The 21,650-nt window shown below is 48.6% G+C and overlaps 1 protein-coding gene across 1 annotated transcript; it reads right to left on the bottom strand.

The window, feature by feature from the left end:
* Nucleotides 1-1,130: 1,130 nt before the first annotated feature.
* On the bottom strand, nucleotides 1,131-20,451 carry WNT2B (Wnt family member 2B). Its single transcript, XM_046645865.1, has 5 exons — nucleotides 19,795-20,451; nucleotides 13,839-14,059; nucleotides 12,523-12,800; nucleotides 11,542-11,806; nucleotides 1,131-8,361 (listed from the first exon to the last, which is right to left on the bottom strand). Exons 1-5 carry the CDS (start codon nucleotides 19,980-19,982, stop codon nucleotides 8,132-8,134), a joined length of 1,182 nt encoding a protein of 393 aa, XP_046501821.1. The 5' UTR covers nucleotides 19,983-20,451; the 3' UTR covers nucleotides 1,131-8,131.
* Between the last annotated feature and the right edge of the window lie 1,199 nt (nucleotides 20,452-21,650).

Here is a 21,650-nt window from a genome sequence, read left to right as displayed (position 1 = left end):
GTCATACGAGTTTAGGGAAGTTCAGTTAGGAAGTGTGACGGAAGCCCGATGAATAGCTCTGTTTTTACCTTCAACAAACTGCAGAATCCAGAGTCCTAATTGGAAGTCATGAAATCAGAATTTGTCTCTTATCTTTGGTGCTGCTCTAGCAGCCTGGAGTGCACAAGAACTATCTCCTCACTTATTAGTGAACTGGTTTTGCAGTCCCTAAAGCTCCTTCATAGTTCTCCTCCTGTTCACTATGGTCTCAGATATGATGAATTTGCTAGCCACAAAAGTCGCCTATGCCAAACGGGATATAGGAGGCCAGTCAAGTTTTAAGATTGGAGGTGAGGGAAAGAAACGTGGATTTTCTATTTTAAGTTATTCCTTTTTTATGTTCTAATTTCATAAGAGTTTGGCTTGATTTATGCCAGGTTCTGGGCCTGTAAGCCTACATTAACGCATCACAGTTCTGGATAGGATATTTGATCTTTTGTTTAGCCCAGAATCTCAAACAATAGGGAGCTGTAGTTGAGGGTACTTAGCATTTTGCTGGGCTTTACAGTGTAGCTCTCTTTTAGTCCCTGTATCTATAACAGATGGGCTCTTCCTCATGCTTTCCCCATAGGTGCCCTGGTGTTTACTGACATAGATCAAGATGCTGTGTGACAGTCTAGGTACATGCAGTCACCTCACATTATTTAAGCCCTGAGCTCAGCATCCTAATTTCTTTGTATTCTCCAGTGTATATAGTATGTACTTGCTTGAAATTCCTTATATATTGCTTGTACTCTCTTGTTTCTAAGTTTCATCACATACTGGTTTCCTTCTATTTAGAATGCCTTCCTCTACCGCCCTCAACCAGTCCATACTTTATCTTTTAAAACTCAAACTCACAAGTCACCTCCTGTAGAAAGCCTGATGAAACTCATTCACATGGGGCTGGCCCCATGGCTAATTGGTTAAGTTCCCGTGCTCCACTTCGGCGGCCCTGGGTTCGCCAATTTGGATCCTTGATGTGGACCTAGCACCACTCATCTAAGCCATTCTGAGGCGGCATCCCACATAGAAGAACTGAAAGGACCTACAACTAAGATATACAACTATATACTGGGGGGCTTTGGGGAGAAAAAAAAAAAAGAGGAAGATTGGCAACAGATGTTAGCTCAGGGCCAATCTTTAAAAAAAAACCCGAAAAACTTATTTACCTGATTTCTTTATTTTGACACTTCTGTTTTTCAGTCTGTTACATAAACTGTTTTGTTGTTTTGTAATTGTTGCTTCTGTGTATTGGCACCCAACAAGCATAGTGATTCTAGGAATGATGTTCCTCCTCCATCCTCTTGTCTTTGTTTATTATACACAAATATTTTGAAGGCCTGCTGACAACCTTTTCATTTTCCCCTGAGTTCTAGTCCACCTTCCATACCCTTTCCCTTGACTTCATAGTTACATTCCTGGAGAAACAGGGCATGTGTTTAGGGCTTGGCCTGCACCTCGGCATGTGTGTGTGTCGCAGCCTGCTGAATAGATCCCTACAGTTGGGAAGGATTTAACCCTTTGGTTTGACAATCTCTGCATTCTATTCAGACACCTTCAAGAAGTAGATGTGAGACCAGTAGTGGACCTGGAGATGGGAGTAGGGAAATTTCCACTGAAAGCTAAGTTAGCTTTTTCCTTCCTTTTTACACAAGACCTATGAAGCTGCTGTCGTCAGCAGCTCACCCGACACTCTCCTGCTCTGCCTCTTTTCCAGGAGTCAGGGTTAGTTTAAGAAAAAGCCTCTTGCTAGAAGCCATGACCTCGTACTTTTATCCCCTCCATCTGGTGTGCGGCCTCATGGGGCTGTGCTGCTATGCAGGAGGTGAGCAATGGAATTCTTTAGATGATGACTTCTGAGCCCACATGCGGAGGCAGTGGGGGTGGGAAGCAGGGAGAGCAGTGAGAGCCAAGATCGATGGACCGAAAAAGTGAGGTTTGCTCTGGAAGAAATACTGACTATAGGTAGAGTGTTTTCATGAGGTGGTCTTCCCCTAGCTCAAGTAGGGGCCCAGGTCGGGGAGCTGTAGCATCCCAGGTCTATGATTGATGAACATTGTGTTCCTGCAGTTTTCCTTTCTGCCTTCACAGTTGGGGTGCAGGAGTGGGATAGGTAGGGTATGTGAGGGCTTATGCTGTCTCTAACGGAATGCATTCCAGGGTTGAACAGGGAAGGGTTCCCCCTGCACACATCATCTCTTGGAGCTGCTTTGTCTCACTGTCTTGGACCTAAACAGAAGTCCAGATTTTGAATGAGGGTGGAGGAGGGGTTGAGAGCCGCAAAAGTTTTTGATCAAGTGAAAATCTGTTGTCTGCCTCTTCTTGCAGGGGTTTCTCTGCAGGGTAGATCCTCTTTGCCTTGGTGTAGATAAATTGTCTCGGCTAGAGGTCCCAGAATCTTTACTAGGCTGTGAGTAGGCATATGGCCTGGGATAGGACGGTTTTTTAGCATGCTTATTCCCTGTTCTTACTTTCCTAGCTCAGGGGTTGACAGCGTTTTTAAAAAGAGTGAAGTCTCAAAAGAGATTCTAATACATGTTCTAAAAGCCCAAGGCCTCAATAATTTCCTCTCATAACTTCTCGTGACTACTTCTACACTGTCTGCATATTCAGCATCACTTTAAAAGAACTAGATAAAATTCAAACAAATTTTTAAGTGTTAATCTGAAGAAGAAAAAGGAACAGAAAGAACTAGGAGCCAGAGTTGATTAAACGTGGACTACTTAGTATAGTGATCATTTGGTGGTGGCAGTAATAGTGGCAGAAATGACAAAAAGGAGATTCGTTGATGAGGTCAGGGAAGGCCTATGCTGTTCCTTTTGTCTGCTCAGATAGACTCTCCAAAAATATTGTGTGTCAGTTTCTGTTCTGAAGGTGCTGGCACTCTGGTGCCTCAGCCCTAGACATCTTCCGTCTTTGAGGAGAGCACACAGGACTTAAAGTCAGAAACCTGAGTTTGAGTTCTGCCTGAGACCCTCAGTATCTATGTGACCCTGGACAAATCACTGAGCCTCTCTGAATGGCACCTGTACAATGAGAATAACTCCTACCTCACAGAGTTGATGTGAGAATTACATACGTGCTAAAGTATTATATACATTAAAAAGCTTTTTATGAACATCACAGTTATTCTTGGGGAAGTCCCACCTTGAAAGTTGTCAGATAGGATGGACAGCCGTGGATTAAACTGTCTTCCCTTTTTTGCCACTCAGCTTAGCCTTTCTGTTTGGTCAGGCCTGCTTATAGGGGCTGGTGGTGTTGAAGTAAAGTCACCAGATTTTGGCTTCTTTTGGTCAAAGAAAGAGAACTCCCATGTCCAGCTGCTCCATCCATAGTCTCATAGGCAGATTGGAAGTGAGCACACGCAGATTTTAAGCCAGGATAGTTCAGAGTTAGGGGGCCAAAGGGAGAATGCTTACCTTGTTTTCTCAAATCCAGGATGACTAAAACATCTAAGTAAATGAGGAATAGCCACAAAGATGCTCAGAGATCATTTAAGCCATGGATGGGAAGTATAAAAATGCACTTATAAAACTCTCCCTTTCTTCTATCCCTTTGACCTTTGGGGTCAGGGACAGGCATATTACTGACACCTCACTGGCTATTGCCTGAAACCTGCCAATCACTCAAAGAGAATAACAGCTTCTGGGAAAGTTCAGGTCAATGCGGAAATTGTGAAATATTTACAGTAAAGCCACTGCTTGCTCCCCTCCAGAAGCTTTCTCTTGTGGAGATCATCTCTAGACCCCAAAGCTATCCTGTTTTATAACCTAATGAATTAAAAACAACAGGTCCTGAGCAGCAGACTTGGTAATTATATGTCATGCAGTTGTAGGAAATGCCCCATCATCCATAGCACATAGGGTACAGATCACACTGTCTCCAGCATGAACCAGCCAGAAGTTCTGTGGTCTCAGCCACTTTGCCTGGGTGGTAACTGTCTCTTCTCTCTATGCCCTTTCTGCATCCTTCCCCTGCCACCTTGCTGGGGAATATCAGTCTCCAAACCAAACAGCTGCCTGCATGTTGATAATGTAACTTTTTAATATTCCTTGGTTATAACTGAGTCTGTTGTTGGTATGATTTCTGAAGGATTTTATTGAAATCTAGTTTTTTTTGTTGTTGTTGGGGAGAGGGAGAATGACTAGAACTCTTATGCAGCCTGAGAGAAGCTACACGTATGTCCATATATGAGCACCTCATGTGTGTGAGTATCCATAAGATTGTGCGTAGGCTGACAGGGAGGGCAAAGAGGGAAAAGGAAGCATCTCTTTCTTGTTTTCTAACATTGCTTCAAAGATGCCCAACCCCCGTAGTAGGAGGCAGTTCCCAAGTGGAGGGTGGGGGCAGAGGCCTCCACGAAGGCCATCAATAACCAGGTGTGAGCTACAGGTCTCTGTGTAATGTGAAGCTCTCCCGTATTTCATTTCTGCACCCAGGGGGCGGCTCTGCAGGATTGCTTACGGAGAGCTCTGTGTCTGGCACCTCTCTCCACAAGGCCCAGGCGCCCAGGGTCCCACCGACCTGCCCAGGAATGCATCACATTGTTCTCTGGTGCTGTAATTTGGCTGTAGGAGCTAGACTGACTGCCTCTCAAGGATGAGAAACATACTCTCGATGGCGGCCTCCCTTGGGCTTCTGCCCTATGACCACTGAGGGCATTTAAATAAAACCTCAGAAAAGCTGAGGAGAAAAATCTTGATTATCTCTCTTATATTAAGCCTTGTACAAACCAATGTCCTGAGTGGGTCTGAGAATTTGGCAAAGGACTTAGTGGTTGATATTCTTGCTAAAAGAGATGAGAGAAAGGAGAAGAAATTTCTCTCTGCAACAGGGAAGAAGAGAAATGAGGCAGTGAGTGGTCATAAGTAAGACCTACAAGACTTTTTGCAAACAGACCTTCAAGGCCAGGCAATGTTTGATTCTTTTAAATAATCTGAAGTCTCTGATTTAATTTTTCCAGCATCACTCTAAGGAAGAGTATGGGTTACTGCTGTTATTCAAAGCTAGTGATAATACAAGTTGGCTCTTAACTGCAGGCCTAGGTTAAGGCTGGTATTCTTACTTTTACATTAAAGAAACTGGCTACAGGCTGTGCAGCCGAGGTACTTCAGTCATGTGCCCTCTCTAAAAGACTCTAAGATCCTTAAGGGATAGAAATAATGTCTTTTAAGTTAACTTTGTATCCAAATGGCACTTTCTGCCAGGCATTGTACCTAAATATTAAAAGTTAAAAAAAAATGAAGACCAACAGGAAGGGGTGGAAGAGAGGAGAGAGAGGCTGAGACAGCTGATCTGAGGGACAGACCTCTATTGAATAGAGGAGGGATGCGAGAGGGGGAGATTAGAGGCAATGAGTAGCCGCAGAACTAAATGAAGCCCTAACTGCACCAAATAAAGTTCTTGCTTTGCTGCTTGTTCCAAATAAATTAGTTTCTGTTTGTATAGTGCAGAATGGGTGCCAGTTGTCTAAAGCCAATCGGAATGCAGAGGCAAGCTAAGGACTAAGAGGAAAAATTAATTGCTTGGCCATCATTCCTTCTTGGGGCCACATAGTCTCTGTAGTGGGGCTTAAATGGACCTTTTCTCTCTCGCCGTCCACCTCACTTTTCAAACCTCTCATTCTCTGGACAGCTTGCTCTTCTCTTAACCATTTACAGGAAATTGCAAAACTTGGGTCTTTATGAACTAGAATCTAGAGCCCAGGGAAAAGTATGACATGCCAGAAGAGGCCCACTTCCTTCCACAGGGTAAGACCCAAAAAAAGAATAGATGACAGAGCACAGGTAGATTTAACTCTGATTGATTTCCCATGGAAGGCCTATGCTATCACTTACGTGGTAACTTGGATGTTCTTGTGAGAGCAGAGGCTAACTGGGACCTGACACTCTTCCCAGTGGCCCAGCATACAAGACAGCACCCTGTTGTAAATTCATTCAACTCTATTCTTGAGTTCAGACTGACTTTGACCCCCTTACCTTCCCACTACCCCAGAGCTTTCCTCCTCTTAATCCAGCTCAAGCTGTCAGAAGCTCTTCTCTTCCCCTCCCATTTCCCCCTCCCTAATCCTACCATTGGCTCATCAGTTATCCAGTTGACTCCACTCTGCAAGGAAGACATTCCCTTGGCCTGACTCACTCAGTCCCATTTCTCCACAGGAATCCCCTCACCACAGACCACAAGGGCCCTGACTAGCTCATGTTTTGTGTTAATGGATGTGAAACTGGAGCAAACCCCCTCACCAAAAGAAAAACCACCCTAAACTCTCCCACACAGGTCTCAGCAGGTTATACAAATATTAGTCCTATCATCCAAATAAATCTGCCCCCATGGCCCAGAGCTATGGCTCCCCCATGCTTCTGCTGCCTATGCAGAGTGAAGCTGCCCCACAAACATGTGAGGACCTCAAGGGATGTTGGAGAGGAACTTGGGAAAGGAGGGGGGCGGGCTATATTCAGAATTCCTTGTGTCGGCCCCTTAATCTACAGCCTGCTGTTAATACTTTATAGTCCTGAATTGAAAGTTCCAAGAGAAGTCATGATGGCCCAGACCAGTTAGGGGCTTTGGTAACAGTGTCTGTTGGCTAGAGTTTGGGGCATAATTAAAACTCAATATCTGAGTTGGGTTCATGCCCTCATTTTACAGATGGGAAGATAAAGGCTCAGAGAATTTGGGTATCTTGCTCAAAATATCAAAAACTGTTAAGTGGCACAGCTGTGATTTTAACCCAGGTCTGTCAGAGCTGCAAATTTCTATTACTCTGCTCCTTTAATATATCAACAGGCAAGAGATAACCACTGTCCAAGTCACATAAAAGTAGGACATCATGGTATTGGGGACTCTGTGTCCTACCTACTCTCTAGCTTACAAAGGCCACTATCTCTGGAGGCTCCACTGCTGCAAGCTCAGTTAGACAGTGGCGAGTAGCATCGAAGGAACTCCCCTATTTGAGCCAAATGTGAGTGAACAATAATAACCACCTGAACATAGAGAGTCACTAAATAAAGATGTGTTGAATAAATGAGGAAAGACTGCATTCTAAACTGTTTACCACTTTGGCCCCAAGCCCCAGCTCTCCTTCCCTTTGTAGCCCCTGGCTCCCGCTCCTGGCTTCAAAGGCTCCTAAAAACTGCTAAAGCCAGAGAGCCCTAACTGCCTGGTATACACTGAGGCCTCATGTGGGCCCTTGAGATCAGGCCTGCTACCCTCTCCCACCCTCCATGAGTCGCACAGTTTTTCCTCAGTGTTTCCCAGACCTGGCTGACCAACAGAATGTGTGGAAAATTAAAAAAAAATAGAATCCCAAGGCCTAGGTAGACTTACTAAATTACTTTCTCTCAGGAGTGTACCAGGATCTTCTAATGATCTGTTAGGCATGGGAACCACTGCCTATGCCACTCAGTTTGAACAGGCAGCAAGTGAACAAAAAAGGCAGTGCTGTCTGATATAGATTGAAAAGGAGAGAGAGACTGGAAGAGAATGTATGTTTATGTAGTTATATAATTTTTTCTCCTACAAAACACAGCAGTTTATAAACATATGAACATGTGAATGGAACTTTGTCCACTATAGCTAACCCTGGTCTAGCAATCCCAGGCTCCGGATAATGCAAGAATGTCGTAGCCTGAGAGTTTCTTTTGGGGTACCAGGCAGTCTGCTCAAACTGACCCAGGGAAGAGATATGTGGTTTCATCTCTGTCCCATCTACCCTCAACCAAGCAGGAACAGAAAGAAGCTCTCTCCAAGTACCCTTCCTCTTGCACACAGAAGTCTCAGGAAGCCAGTGCAAGGGAAAGGAAAAATGAGCCTTGACCATGTGCTTTAGTGCAACTCATATCACTCTGAAGACCCCTACCTCTTTCACTCTCCCTTCCAACCTCCAGAGGGGGGAGTCAGGGAGCTGCTCAGTTTCTTACATCCCCTGTCAACTCCTTCCCAGGGCTAAGGAACCAGCCAGGACAGGAGAGTCCCTCTGGATCACTCTCCAAGTCCTTAAATAGAAGCTGTAGCAGCCCAGGGTTGAGGGTGGAGGAAGGTGTGCATGCAAAGATCTTGTGCTTTTTTGAGTCAGGAGATTTGAAGTGGAGGGATGAGTGAGGTATCTATATGTTCAGGTCTGGTCCAGCCACTCTGCCTTCTTGGGGGCCTTGCAAGTATGGACGTCCACAGTGTTTCTGCACTCCTTGCACCGCACAGCACAGCACCAGTGGAATTTGCACTCACACTGGGTGACTCGGGTAACTCGAGTTGTGTCGTACCCTCGGCCGCAACACATGATTTCACAACCATCTGTCCCTTTGGATGTCTTGCTGCAGACACGGCCTGCAGTGCCTAGGGAACCTGGGTTGGGGAAGAGAGAGTGAGAACCAAGTTACCTCTTACTTCAGCTGCTCTGGGTTCCCTTACCCACATCCTCATAAGGAAACCATAAAGAATCCCTTTTCCTGAAAATATACCCACTAGCCAAAATGATCATCTCCTCCCTGTCCTCTGCACCAGACTGGTTTTTTCCCCACCCTCAAAGCACCCCAAAGACCATGGACTTCACCTGCAGTGCCTGCCCTGCCGATAGACATCTCCATATCCCCTTCAAAACCTAGCCTTAAAGTATTCATAATTGTTAAAGCTGGGTGAGGGCTCTCTATTTATGTTTGAAATTTTCCAGAATAAAAAGTTGAAGGAAAAAAACAGCCTATAATTTCTCTTTTCTAAGAAGTCTTGCCACAACTCTAATCCTGCTACCATTTGTTAGTATTTTGGTCCTTAGTTTGTATTTCATTAAGTGGTACTGTGCAGGGTAGTAGTATAGCATGGCCATGAAAAACATGGACTGACATCAGATTGTCTAGGTTTAAATCCCAGTTTTGCCACTTCTTAGCTGTGTGATTTAGCAAATTAGTTAATCTCTCTGGGCTTTAGTTTTCTCATATGAAAATAGGCATAATAATAGCATCTAGCTCAGTGAATTGTTATATCTATAATCTCTGTTCAACTGAGGTCAACTGATTAGCGTGACTGGCTGGAGGCATACCCTTGGGGAATTCCTAAAAAATACCCCATGCCTTACCCTTTACAGTGGGGACTCTGAGAGGTGAGGATGATGTTTTCCCCTTGCATAGAGAATGCTCAGGACCTCATTCTGACTGATTTTAGCAAAAGAGATTCTGCCAACAGATCATAAAATCATAGCATTTTGGATGGGATGGATCCTAAGAGAGTATCTACTCCAACCCTTTCCCAGAGATGGGAAAGTGAGTAGCCTGGGGGTTGAAGAAGGGGAATAGGTTAACTGATTTCTATAGCAGTAGTCTTCATATTCCACTGGGGCATGGGAAGAAAATGCTAGAACTTCTATATTTTTATATCTCATCAATTTAAAATATCTATCTTGTGTGTATGTTGTATAATGTACATATTAGTACAATGGAACATAGATATAATTTATAAGTAAATATACATATATTGGAGGTACATGCTCAATGTTTTTGTGTGTGTGTGTGTGTGAGGAAGATTGGCTCTGAGCTAACATCTGTGCCAATCTTCCTCTGTTTTATTTGGGATGCTGCTGCAGCGTGGTTTGATGAGCGGTGCTAGGTCTGCGCCTAGGATCTGAAACTGCAAACCCTGGGTTCTGCCAAAGTGGAACGCATGAACTTAACCTCTACACCACCGGGCCAGCCCCTCAATTTTTTTTTAATGATAGGAATATATAATGCAAAATATTAGGAGACCACTGCTCTAAGAGTATGGGCTGACTAGGTCTTCTATATGTGTTCTTCTCCTAACTCCAAATGCTGGGTCTTAAGTCCTTCTCTTGTGCACCAAAAGCCTCTTCCACACTCTGGAGTTGAGCTGTCCAATGTGGTAGCCACTAGCCACATGTGGTCATTTAGACTTTAATTAATTAAAATTAAATAAAATTTAAAACTTAGTTCCTTGGTCACACTAGGTATATTTCAAATACTCAGTAATCCCATGTGGCTAAGTGGCTACCGTACTGGAGAGCACAGATGTAGAACATTTCTATCATCACAAAGTTCAACTGGACAGTACTGCTTTGGAGAAAATTCCTGGCTCCATACTCCCTTCTGGGACGACTTATACCACTTTGGTTTTTATGAGACCTAATTTTATGCCTCTGAGAAAAACCAACACACAGGTGACTCATCCTCCCTCCTAACTCCAAAGATCCTTCCCCAAAGGTGCATTTTAGGTATGGTAGCATAGGCTTACATCTTGGATGTAATGGAATTATTTCCAAGCATTTGGAGAGTAGCCCTCTAAATTATACCACGTGGGAAAAAAACATACCTAGTGGCAGGAAATCACTAGGAGGATCAGAAGGGCTCTCTTAACCTTTTTTATCCTAGCACCCTTCAAAGTACACAAACTACTTTCTCTGTTACTTGAGTGGAGCTCCACCCTGTTTCTGTGCCCAGTTTTGCTCTGAGCCACCTGACTCTCCAGGAATGACAGTGATGGATGAAAACAAACAGTACCGAAGACAACTGAGGTTTTTTGGCTCCACCTCACCAAGTCCTGACTGCTGAGTCTGCAGAGAAGAGCTTGGGAGTCCACAACAGTCACCAGGAGAGGAGCAGTTCTGTTGCATTGCACGTTGTTCCTAGTTTAACCTGTCTAAACCTGAAATATGAGCCAAGCTGGTAACTTCCACTCTTTTGGGAGAATACCATATGACCTGCCAGCATCCCCAAGAATTCCACCACAAATATCTGGAACAGACCGAGAAACAACGATTTGCTGCTTTCTGCCAATGGTTAGCCTTTGGTAGGGATCTCCTCTTTCCTTGCTTCCCCAACTCCACTTTAGAATCTTCAATGGCAGCAGCTGGATAAAGCCTTTCAGTCATTCATGGTCTGTTCCCAACCTTTCTACCTTTAATCTCCCTTACTCAAAACCTTCGCTCAGTCAGATTAATCTGTTCTCTGTTCCTGGAACAGATCATGTGCTTTCCCATCAACACTCTGTTTGTGTGTAGAGAATATCTGCCTGTTCTTCTCTCTAGTTATCCAGATAATCCCCACACTTCAAGAAACAGCTTAAATTCCACATTTTCAAATAAACTGTCCTTGATTTCTCCAGTCATCTCTCTTTTACAGTTGCATTGTCTACTTGTTACATCTCATTTTCTTAGATTGTAAAGTGCCAAAGACTTGGGGCTGCATCTGATGCTTCTGTGTAGCCCACACATTGTGTGGTACTGAAGATGGGTGATTCATTTAGACATTCACTGAGTTGTACCTACTCAGATCCCAGATGCTAGGGATATACAGGAGTGAATAGATGACCTCTCCTCTCTGCTTGTGCAGTATTGGGCCTGGCGGATTGAGGCATAAATCAACAATCTCATTACAAGGTTTTCATGTCGGGAGGAGACTAACTCCTCCCACGGCATCCCCTCCCCTAAATCCTGAGGCTGAACAGACCATGATTAACCAGGGGTGCCTGCACTAAGAACTGGGGCTCCATATCCCTACCTTTCCTGCTTTCCTTACTCACCTGCAGCCTTGTCCAAGACACAGTAGTCTGGGGAGTTGTCAAAGTAGACAAGGTCAGTCCTGGTGGCACGGCGATAGCCTTGGCGGGCTGCTGTGAAGTTGGCACCATCCTGCGTGGCTGTCACCTGCACAGCCCCATCATAACGCCGCCGTAGGTAATCACCTGTGCGGCGGAAGTCTGAGAGTGCACGCCAGCAGGTGCGCAGAGTACAGGAGCCACTCACGCCATGGCACTTACACTCCAGCTTCAGAAACCGCCGCACAGCCTGAGAGATAGGGAGGCAGGTAAGGGAAAGGCAGCCAGTCAGGGCACTTTTTAGTCCTTCCTAGGACTAAAAACATGAGTGCTCTGAAGTCTGCTGGACCAGGCACTAGGCCCTGGCTGACTAGTGGAGCCACTGGTTGTTCTCTCCTCAATCAGATCCCACCCATTCTTCTTGATCAAATTCAAGAACCTCTTCTTCCAGGAAACCCTCCTGGACCAACAGGGCTTTCCTTTTCAATGGGAGCCCACTTGAACTTTAGAGCCACAGGATTCTGTTCATGACTACAGCGTGCTGGCACATCCTCTAGTTTTCGTGTGTTTTAGTGTTTAAGGTACCATGTCTTCTACTTTTGTAGCACGTCATTTTCAAGCACAGACTAGGCACATAGGAGGTGCTCAAATACCAGTGAACTGACTAGAACAAATTCTTATGCTCCTCGGTCTTGATGGAGGGGGTTCTTTTCCTTCTTAAAAAGTTATTTCCCCTCTTTTCTCCACCTTTCCCTACTTTCCACCTATGTGAAGACTCTTTATGCACCTGGCTGAACCTAGGCATTCCCAAGCTCCCTTGCATTTACTGCTCCTGTCCAGGAGGTTTGGACTTTTGGAAGCGATCCACAAGGCTTCAGCACTTCCACCTTCACATTTGGTTCATGATCACACATACTGGTCACCCCCAGCAAATATGAATGTACACACACAGATGTGAGTACTAACCGTGCGACCACAGCGGTTGTTATGCAAGTTCATGAGGGCCCGAGCATCCTTAAGCCTCTTCTCCTTGGCATCCACGAAGGCCTTGGCAAAGCGAACACCATAGTGGATGTTGTCACTACAGCCACCCCAGTCAAAGTCCCCACGTTGGTCGTGGTGTCGGCCACGGGTGTAGGGGTCACAGCTGCACACACTTAGTTCACCCTGGCTACAGGCTCGAGTGATAGCGTGGACCACCCCTGCTGATGAGATGGCATATACAAATGCTGCCTCCCGGCTACCTAGAGAGAGAAAGGAGGAAGGGTGTTTCAGGAAGGCCCATGTCTGTTCCCTTCTTCAGCCCACACAACCTCTGACTTGTAACCTCCTCTCTTCTCCTCTTCTCTCCCAGAGCAACCCCTGCTCCCTTTCTTGAAGATGCCCTTCTCTTCCAAGAGCATTCCCCAGAGTATCTGACCTTTCCCCTCAGCCCTCACTACTCTCTATCCACTTCTTTGTACATCTGACCTCTTGAGCTGACCTGTACTCTTGCTTCCTTTCAAACTCCCTGGGTCCATCCATTGAAAAGTTTCACAGTGAATCATCCCCTCCCACTGAGCACCAACCCTGACTCAGCTAAGCCTGCCTTCGTCCAAATTCCAGGCCTTTTCAGGCCCACTCTGTTGGACAGTTCCCCTACAGCGGAGACCCCAGCCCAGGGGTCAGCCTGTTTGAAGAGACATGCTACTTTCTCCTGCCCACTTCCTTCCCTCTCTGCTCTCAGGGATTGATGAATCATCACTCCTGTTCCCCTGACACCTCCAGATTCCCATCTCATTCTCTTTCTCCTAGTTTACTATCTAGCTCTACTTAGATTTTTTGCTGAGCTGGAGCCAAGCTGCTGACTCTCCAAATATTTACATATCACCTTTCTGTTTATCCCTTGCTCCCATTACTGGAGTGTTGGGAGTGTGAGGGTGAGGGTAGTGATGGTGTTGGTAAGAACAGAGCAGCCATTCCTATTTCTCAGACTTACAGTGCATGGAAACTTGCAGGCTGGGGGTTGGGGAGGGAAGGGAAAGAGGAAGAAAGATGGAGGTACTAGGAAATTCTGTTCCTCTGTCCCATCATCCCAGAACACCAGGATTAGAGGGGCCCCTGCCTATATATCTAAAGTACTGAGGATCTGCTCCCAACTGTACCCTGGGCTCTGCTCATAACTGTTTCTCTGATTATGAAGTAGTGTGTAGAGAAGGGAGAGGGGATCATGCCTACCCTACCACTCACCACCCCAAGCATAGAAAGGGAAGGAGCTGGGGCAGGGTGGAAGACGCCCCTACTTCTGAGCATGACACGGCCAAAGACAGTGTGGTCCCGGTCCAGCGTGGTGCAGTTCCAGCGGTGGTGGCGGAACTGGTGTTGACACTCTCGGATCCATTCTCGGGCCCCCTCGCCCACTGAGCGCATGATGTCTGGGTAACGCTGGCACAGCTGCCGCTGCCGGCTCACCAGACCAGGGATATTGTCACAGATCACTCGGGCCCCCAGTGCCCCGATGTACCTGCAAGGTGGAGATGTCTCTGTCAGAGCTTCCTGGCCCCTTTTCTGCATCAGGAGGGGAATAAGGAGGGGTAAGGTTTGGCATTCAGACCTTGGAGAGGTTCCTTCTCTTTCCCCCAACCCACATTCCCTGAGGCCAATGGGTAGAACTGTTCCCCACAAGCTCTGGAGAAATAGTTATGCAGTTGCAGAGAGAGTAATTGAATGGTCTCCCACCATCACCAGTTCCTCAGCCAAATGCCAAAGTGACACACACTCCCAGAACGCAGGCCAGGCATGTGTCACGTACACAGAAGCTGTGGGCTTGTCACACAAACCCATTGCCTGTTTATTTAATAAACATTAAGAGCCTCACACAAAAATAAACTAACAAAATGAGAGTCTGAGACAACACTCTTACACCGCATATAAAAGGCATGTCCTGCATGGCTGGTCCATGAAGACATGGTTTGGGGGAAGAAGGATAGAGACAGGGAGGGGCCAGTGGGAAGAGACATAGTGGGCAATTTTGAGTAGTGTTTACAGCTCTAGTTGGACCCATGTAGCTAAAAATCCTCAATCCCAGTTCTGAGGTCTGGGGAGGAAGACCCCACCCCAAACTCTCCTCCCCATACCCTTTATTTCCAGGCCCTGGAGGCTTTCTTAACTAATGAGTCTTTCAAAATCATCCTCCCCAACCTATGGGGCATGATGTCCTTTATGGACCTGCATGGGCAGAAAGCTGTTTGCAGTAGGTAGCCAAAGGCCAAGATAAAGCAACCAGGTGACACTCCCTATATTCCACTTCCCAGGCTGCCCAATACGAGCAAATATAAGAAGATCAATTGAAGTGGCCTACTAAAAGATAGGTGGGTTGTTAGAGTCATTCTCAAATTTCTCAAGGCAATATTTTCTCTTCATTCAAACACTCTTAGCCCTGGACTCCACCACAAGCCTCAGGAAGAACATTTCAAAGTGAAAACAGGCGTGCATCACCACCTTTTCTCCCCACAAGGCCCCCAAATGAGATCTGACTCCTTCCCCTAATTCTCACTCCCTTTCTATCTCTCCAAAACCCAGTACCTTCCTTGATTTGCTAGGAATTCTCTATTCTCCTGTCCTAATACATCAAAAGGATACCTTCTCTCCCTTTTTCTGAACAGGTGGGGGCCAAGGAGGGCAGTTGCTGCTACAGACAGAAAAGATTTGATTTGTGCTGTGAATGAGCCTGTGGTTTTGGAAAGGCCCCAAAATAGGTCTAGAAGTGGGTGAGGAGAAGGGAGGGTGGCCAGTGGAGAGAGTGGAAAAGCTGGACTGCCCCAGACTCTACGCCCCCCACCCCTCCCCCCATACCCCCAGCATTTGTACACTCGGCCCTCACCCACAGACTAGATCACCACTGGTGACACCAACTCAAATAAACACAAGGAGGGCTGATGCTTGCCTCTTCTGGAACTCAGCAGGGCTGATGGGGCCCATCTGTCCCAGGGGAGGGGTAAGAGGGCTGGCCTGCCACTAACAAATCCCATGGAATCAGCGTCCCCAGCAGTGTCCATCAGAGCAACAGCTTCCAGGAACAAACAAAATAAACACCCTGGGCTGGGCCAGGCCGGAAAGGGCTGCCTGACGCACAGCCTGGAGTTACACCCACTGCCGTGGTGCTTTGTTTGGGGAATCAAGACCGTTGGAGTTGGAGCTTGTCCCTGTCTCACCACCGTTCTGCTTCCCCAGTTCAGCCCCGAGTACTGCTTTAGGCAATGGGTATTTGTTTTTTTAACTGGGGCTTGGAAAGAGGGGGGTTGGATGGGAATGGGAGACCAGTAATCCAGCCCTCATGAGACAGTCTGGAGTGGAGCAGGCCAAACTCTGGCAAAAAGTTCTTCCTGTGGTCTGACTTAAATCCATTCTGCTGCGGCCCACATTGGTCCTTCTTATTACATCCTCACTGAGCGTGGGAACATCTGTTCAGTATCTAAGATGGGGTGATAATTAAGTTTCTCTACTACCACTCTTATCCCGCTAAATAGCTGCGTCAAGATTCTGCAGAGCAGGGTGCTTGCCTGCTGATCAGTGGTCAGCCCCTTGTAGTCAGTTTAGGGGCCTCCAAAAAAACTGAGCCTGAGCCCAGCCCATCCCCCTCTCAACTCAACACATGCCTGCAAAATGCCTGCCATGTGCCAAGCCTGGAGCTCAGCTGTGAGGGGCACAAATATATTTAAAGCATCTCCAGCTCATGGGCTGGTAGAAGGGATGAGATGCTCCTGGCTCTCTAGATCTGTTTTCCCCTCCAGAAGTTTTCACTTCCTTCCCAGCTTCCTGCCCCAGAATGCTCTCTTCACCTGCTTGTGCCTGTTTCATATCCCTTCCTTTGACAAAGTGACTCATACCCTACTCTAGCCCCTTACTATTCAAATTGTGGTCCCCAGAACAGCAGTATTGGCAGTGCCTTGGGACCTGTTAGAAATGCAGAGCCTCAGAGCCCCTCCCAGGCCTACTGAATCAGAATCTACATTTTACCAGCATCCCCAGGTGATTCAGACACACTGCTCCATGAAGGCATGGGTTTTTTGTCTGCTTTCTTCACTTTAATATCCCCAGTACCTAGAACAGTGTCTGGCACATAGTAGGTACTTAATAACTTTTTGTTGAATAAACACCTAACCACTCTGATTTACCCCCAATTTCCTTCTCCCCCTAGCCAGCCATAAACTTCATTTCAGTTATAGCTTTATTTCTGTTGATATTGCCAGCCTATTTGTAGATGTTTTATGTTTGTTTGTTTTTTTTTAATGAGGCCAGGGATCCTTTTTTTATTTCCCCCCTTTCTTTTACAGCCCCTAGTACATGATTCAGCCCAGCCCATCAAGGGCTTTGAACTCAAGGATAAAACTATTACCCTCCCTTCATCTCTCAATACATCATCATTTATATGGTACTTTACAGTTCACAAAACATTTTTCTACACAAAAATCCTATGAGAAAGTGGGAGATCTCCATTTTACAGGTGAAGAAACTGAAGTTCCAGGAGATTAAGTGATAACGTCCAGCTCTGTCGATCAGAACTAGGTGGAAGACAACCTGGTGAACCAAGGACATCTGACACCAAAGTCCAAGCTCATTTTCATTCCAAGGGCGAGAGAGCCACACAGTGCCAGGAGTAGACCAATCTGGCTCCAAAATTGGTGTGAACTTGAGTTTCTTACCACTCCCCTCCTATCCCTCACTTTCTTCATGTGTAAAATGGGGATAATAATAGTATCCAACTCACTAGATTATTGGGGATTGAAGAAGATGATGCTCATAAGGTGCCTAGCCACAGCGTCTGGAACTTAGTAAGGGCTCATTAAATGGCAGCTGTGGTTAGGAACAATAATGCTAATGTTATGTTACCACTCTGTCACTCTCCCTTTGTGAATCCATGCATACAGTCCTGCTTTTGTGATTCCCTACATCCAATCCCCTGCAGAATGCAAAACGGAAAGGGAAGCACATGCAAGGAGCCCCCTATTTGTTGTTCTCTTGAGTATAGATTACAAAGAAAGGATCCATTTCCTTCCAGTTAAAGATAGGGAAAGGGAAGGCATGGTTGTCAGTAAGGGGAAGGGCTGTGAGGAAGATGAGACTGTTAGCTGGTGACAGTGATGACCTTCTGCTCCGGAGTGGGACACAGACACACACACAGTCAACAGGCATCTCTTCCAGGGGTTGTACAGAATATCAATCTTGGTGGGTTTTTTCCTAAGGGAAAGAGAGAGAATCACCTTGGGAGCCTGACCTGCCTTTAGAAAGCAGCTTTCCACTTTATCCCAGAAGTGATGACCACTGAGGCAGGCATCTAGGGGCTGCAGCTATGAGAGGTGTGAGGCAAGGAGACTGAGATCACCTCTGCATTCACTCCCCATCCTGGTCCTTTTGCTGCCTTCCTCCATTTCACAGGGACTGCTGAATCCCTCTGTATCACCCGCCTGCCTCCCTCACTAGATCTTCCACTCAGGAGTTTTTCCAAAATCTTTAATATGAACCACGTGGGGCGAGAGTAGTAGAGGGAGAAAGGAAAAGGGAGAAAGAGCAATCAAGGGGACAAAATGGAGACTAGGAAGAACCCCAGTTGGGTCTACCAGGATGCTGAAATTACCAGAGTGACACTTCCTCACCTAAACACCAAGTGGTCCCCAAGACTGCCTCCTGAACTGGTAAGAAGCAATCAAGAGCCCCTAAAAGCAAACTGCCATCAGGGATGGATAAGAATGTGCAGTGGTCACTTCATCTTCTCTCTACAGGGCCACTGAAGATGCAAGTCCCTAGCCAAACTGAGCCCTTGTAGGTAAAGGGTGGCTTTGATCTCACTCTGAACTTTGAAAGGCTTTGCTCCTTGTCCCCCTTCTTCCCTTTCCCTTTCTAAAGGAATGTTTCAAGCCAGATGTAAGATATGGGCCTCCCTGCTTCCCCATCCAGAACCCCCCTCTTTGCCTTCCCCAACACTGCAGAGATAAAAAAGATCCAAAAGAGAGATTTTTCTGAAACAGGAAAAATGGGGGGGAGAGGGGGGATATGGAGAGAAACGCATCTTGAAATGATAGGAATCTGCAGCCCAAGCTTGCTGGCCCCTCAGCCGGCTACCCCTCACCCTTCCAGCCAAGATTCCAAGTGAAGAGAAGAAAAGCCACAGGGTGCGAGGGGAGAAGAGAGCACATTTGGTGGGGGATAGAGAGGGGGAGGGGCAGAGTAAGGAAAGGAAGGGGGGCACTGCTTGAACAGAGAGGGGCAATAGCCCAGTCCAAGAGGCCAGTTTGATTGAGGGGTGAAAGAAAGATGAGAAGACTGAGTCTTTTCTCAGTCCAACTCTCTGGGTGCTCTGCCCCCGAGACGGTGGGGGTGGGGGAAAGCAGCTCTTTCTCCCGAGAGAAAAAGATGAGTGCCATCCAGGGCTTGAAGGAAGGGGGAATTCAGAAAAGAAGATACCCAGTGGATTTTTAATGCTTTTTGCATCATCTGCCCTCTTATGAAGCGTCTGGAGTCTAAGGCCTGCAAGAAATCTGAGGAGAGGGTCTCCTAAGACTTTGGGACTCCAGAAGCCTCTAGTTCTTGGAGATGGGGTCATCTGGGGAAGAAAAAGAAGGAAGAGGGGAGGGAGATAGCAAGGTTCGAAGTAACATCTTCAAAGCAGAGGCTGAAGACAAATGCCTAAATCATGCAAACCCAAGTGTTTTGTTTGTTTTAATTGTGGGAGTTTCTGCCTGGGTTCCAGTTCTAAACCTCGAGCTGGGTGCTGCTGCCTCACCAAAGGCTTACTTCGTTACCGGGTAGGGTAGACTCGCAGGAGCCTCAGCCGCCCGTGCCAGCGGCCCCTTTCTCCACATCTTAGGCGATCAGGGGGTCCTAAGGGACGGCCACCGAAAGCCCCAGATGGGTGACTGGTTCCCTAACTCCACCCTGAGAGAAACTCAGAAGGTAGCTTTTGCCCTAAGAGGATTGAGCACAGCATATGAGGGTCTGGGAATCTTCGACCACCGGGTGTCCTTGCTCCAAATACCCAGCGCCCACCTCACCGGGCGGGGAAGGCGCTGCGCCCCATACCCGCCTCTCCCCTACCCCCGCCACTCTGTATCTTCAGTGACAGTCCTGCCTGGATCGCCTAACTCCGTCGAAGCGACAACCGGCTGAGCAGCCGGTGCCGGGAGCTGTACATTCCCTCCGGGCGCTTCTGGCCTCTCTGACCCAGCGCCTCACCCTCCCAACCCGGAGAACCGCACTCACCACCAGGATGTGTCTACGCGGGCCGGCAGAGTCAGCAGCAGCAACAGCAGAAGACAGGCAAGACTCAGGCGGGGCGAAGCCGGAGAACCGTCGGGGGCTGCGGGTCTGGGCGCCGGCGCGGGGACAGGGGCGCGGACGCGCCGAGGGGGGAGCTGCGCGGCTTCCTCCGCACCACTCGGCCTCAGCATAGCTCCCCGAAGACTCCCGCCGCGCGGCCCCGGGGGGGTGGGGGCGTGGACGGGGCACCGGCTGCGGGTACTCAGGCTGCTCCTACTTCACCCCCTTGGGGGGCCATAGGGCTCGCCGGCGCCTGGGGAACTAGGGGCACCTGGAGTCCAGGAACCGGGGCGCAGGGTCCCGGAGAGGGGCGCAGGGAGCGGCGTCCGGAAGCCGACGACGGCGCGCGGAGCTCGGGGTCTGGGGCGCGCTGCCCGGGTGCGGGGTGCGGGGTGCGGTGTCAGGGGGTCGGCGGCGCGGAGTGGGGCTGCGGGCAGAGTGTGCGGACAGCCCCTCTGGCCGCGGGCTCTCATTGGACGGCGCGGGGCGGGGCCGAGGCCGGGGACACGCGCGGCCCTCCGGGCGGCTCCGCCCGCGCCAGCCCCGGGCGCTCCGGGGCGCCCTAGGTGTGGCGGCCGCCTCCGCCCCTCTGCGCTCCGGCGCAGCCCCGCGCTGCGCCCCCACCTGCTCGAGCGCTTCGCGACGGGGCGCCGCGGCGCCCTTCAGCGCCCCGAGCGCCCAGTCCCTGCCGACGCCGCGCCACCGGGTCCTAGCGCCCTTCATTCAAAACCCAACTTCCGTGGTGATGGCCAGGAGCGTGCAGGGCGGGGGCGCTGCAGACGCTTCCCCCTGTCCTCACCTACAGTGACACTGGAGCAAATCCGCAGAGGACGCACTCATTTCCTCAGGTCCTCTCTCCTTTCTTGCGCTTCTGTGAAAGGGGTAGAATCTCTGCTAGGGGAAGTTGCGGGAGAATCTTAACTTCCTTTTCAGCGCTGCCCACGGGGGCGCCATGGGCAGCCGGCTTCAGGCAGGGGCTTCTCTCATCAAGGGCCCGTTGCCCTTGGTTCCTCCGACCCACTGCCCATTGCACCCCCACCCCAACGTTTAGACCTGGCTCCGGCCGACCTTCCCGGCCCCGATGCTTTCCTCCTGCAAGCATCCAATCCGCAATCGATGGCCGAAGCGGAGGGGCACACCTGCGGACCGGAGGCGGACTCCCCGCCCTTTACCGCCCGGGCTCAGCAGAACTTAAGTCTCTCCTGGCTTCCCTGGTGCCTCGGTCCTCCACCCCCTCGGGCGGGGCTGCGAGTATGAGAGAATCAGAAACAGCTGGGCGGCTTTCCCGAACCAGAGGCCAGGGTGGGGGTCCTGCTGAGAGAATGGAAGCCCCAGAGCCATTTCTCTCCTTCGCCTTTCCACCCTTCCTGCTCCCCACAGTTCCCTCACCTCCTCCCCCATCCACCCCACCCCCACCCACCGCCTGGGGGAGAAGTAAATCGCAAAGGGGTAGGGAGGTGCTGACTGCTGAAAGTGACTCCCCTCCTTTCCCCCGACACCTCCCAGGTTGGCAGGTAGAGCCTCTTGGGGCAGAGTGGCCTTGTACTGAGCCGTAAAAACTCGTTTTCAAACCCTGGTTCTTCTACTTTCGAGAGTTCGTCTGGGGTCTAGCCCCAACCCCTTCTCCAGCCTCAGTTTCTCCCGTCTAGCCCCTCGTTCTCAGGTGTCTTTCGTGCCTCTCCTTGTGATTTATCTAAACTATAAAGCCCTGGTGTAAACGCGCTGGACACTGCCCACCCCCCTCAACCCCTAACTCATTGCCAGTTCTTGTTTGGGGGCCGAGAAGGTGGAGAGGGGTG

This window comes from Equus quagga, chromosome 18 (assembly GCF_021613505.1).
Source record: "Equus quagga isolate Etosha38 chromosome 18, UCLA_HA_Equagga_1.0, whole genome shotgun sequence".
In the NCBI taxonomy this organism is placed as follows: Eukaryota; Metazoa; Chordata; class Mammalia; order Perissodactyla; family Equidae; genus Equus; species Equus quagga.
Note: the sequence above shows the minus strand (reverse complement) of the source record. Positions and strands in the feature narration are given on the sequence as shown.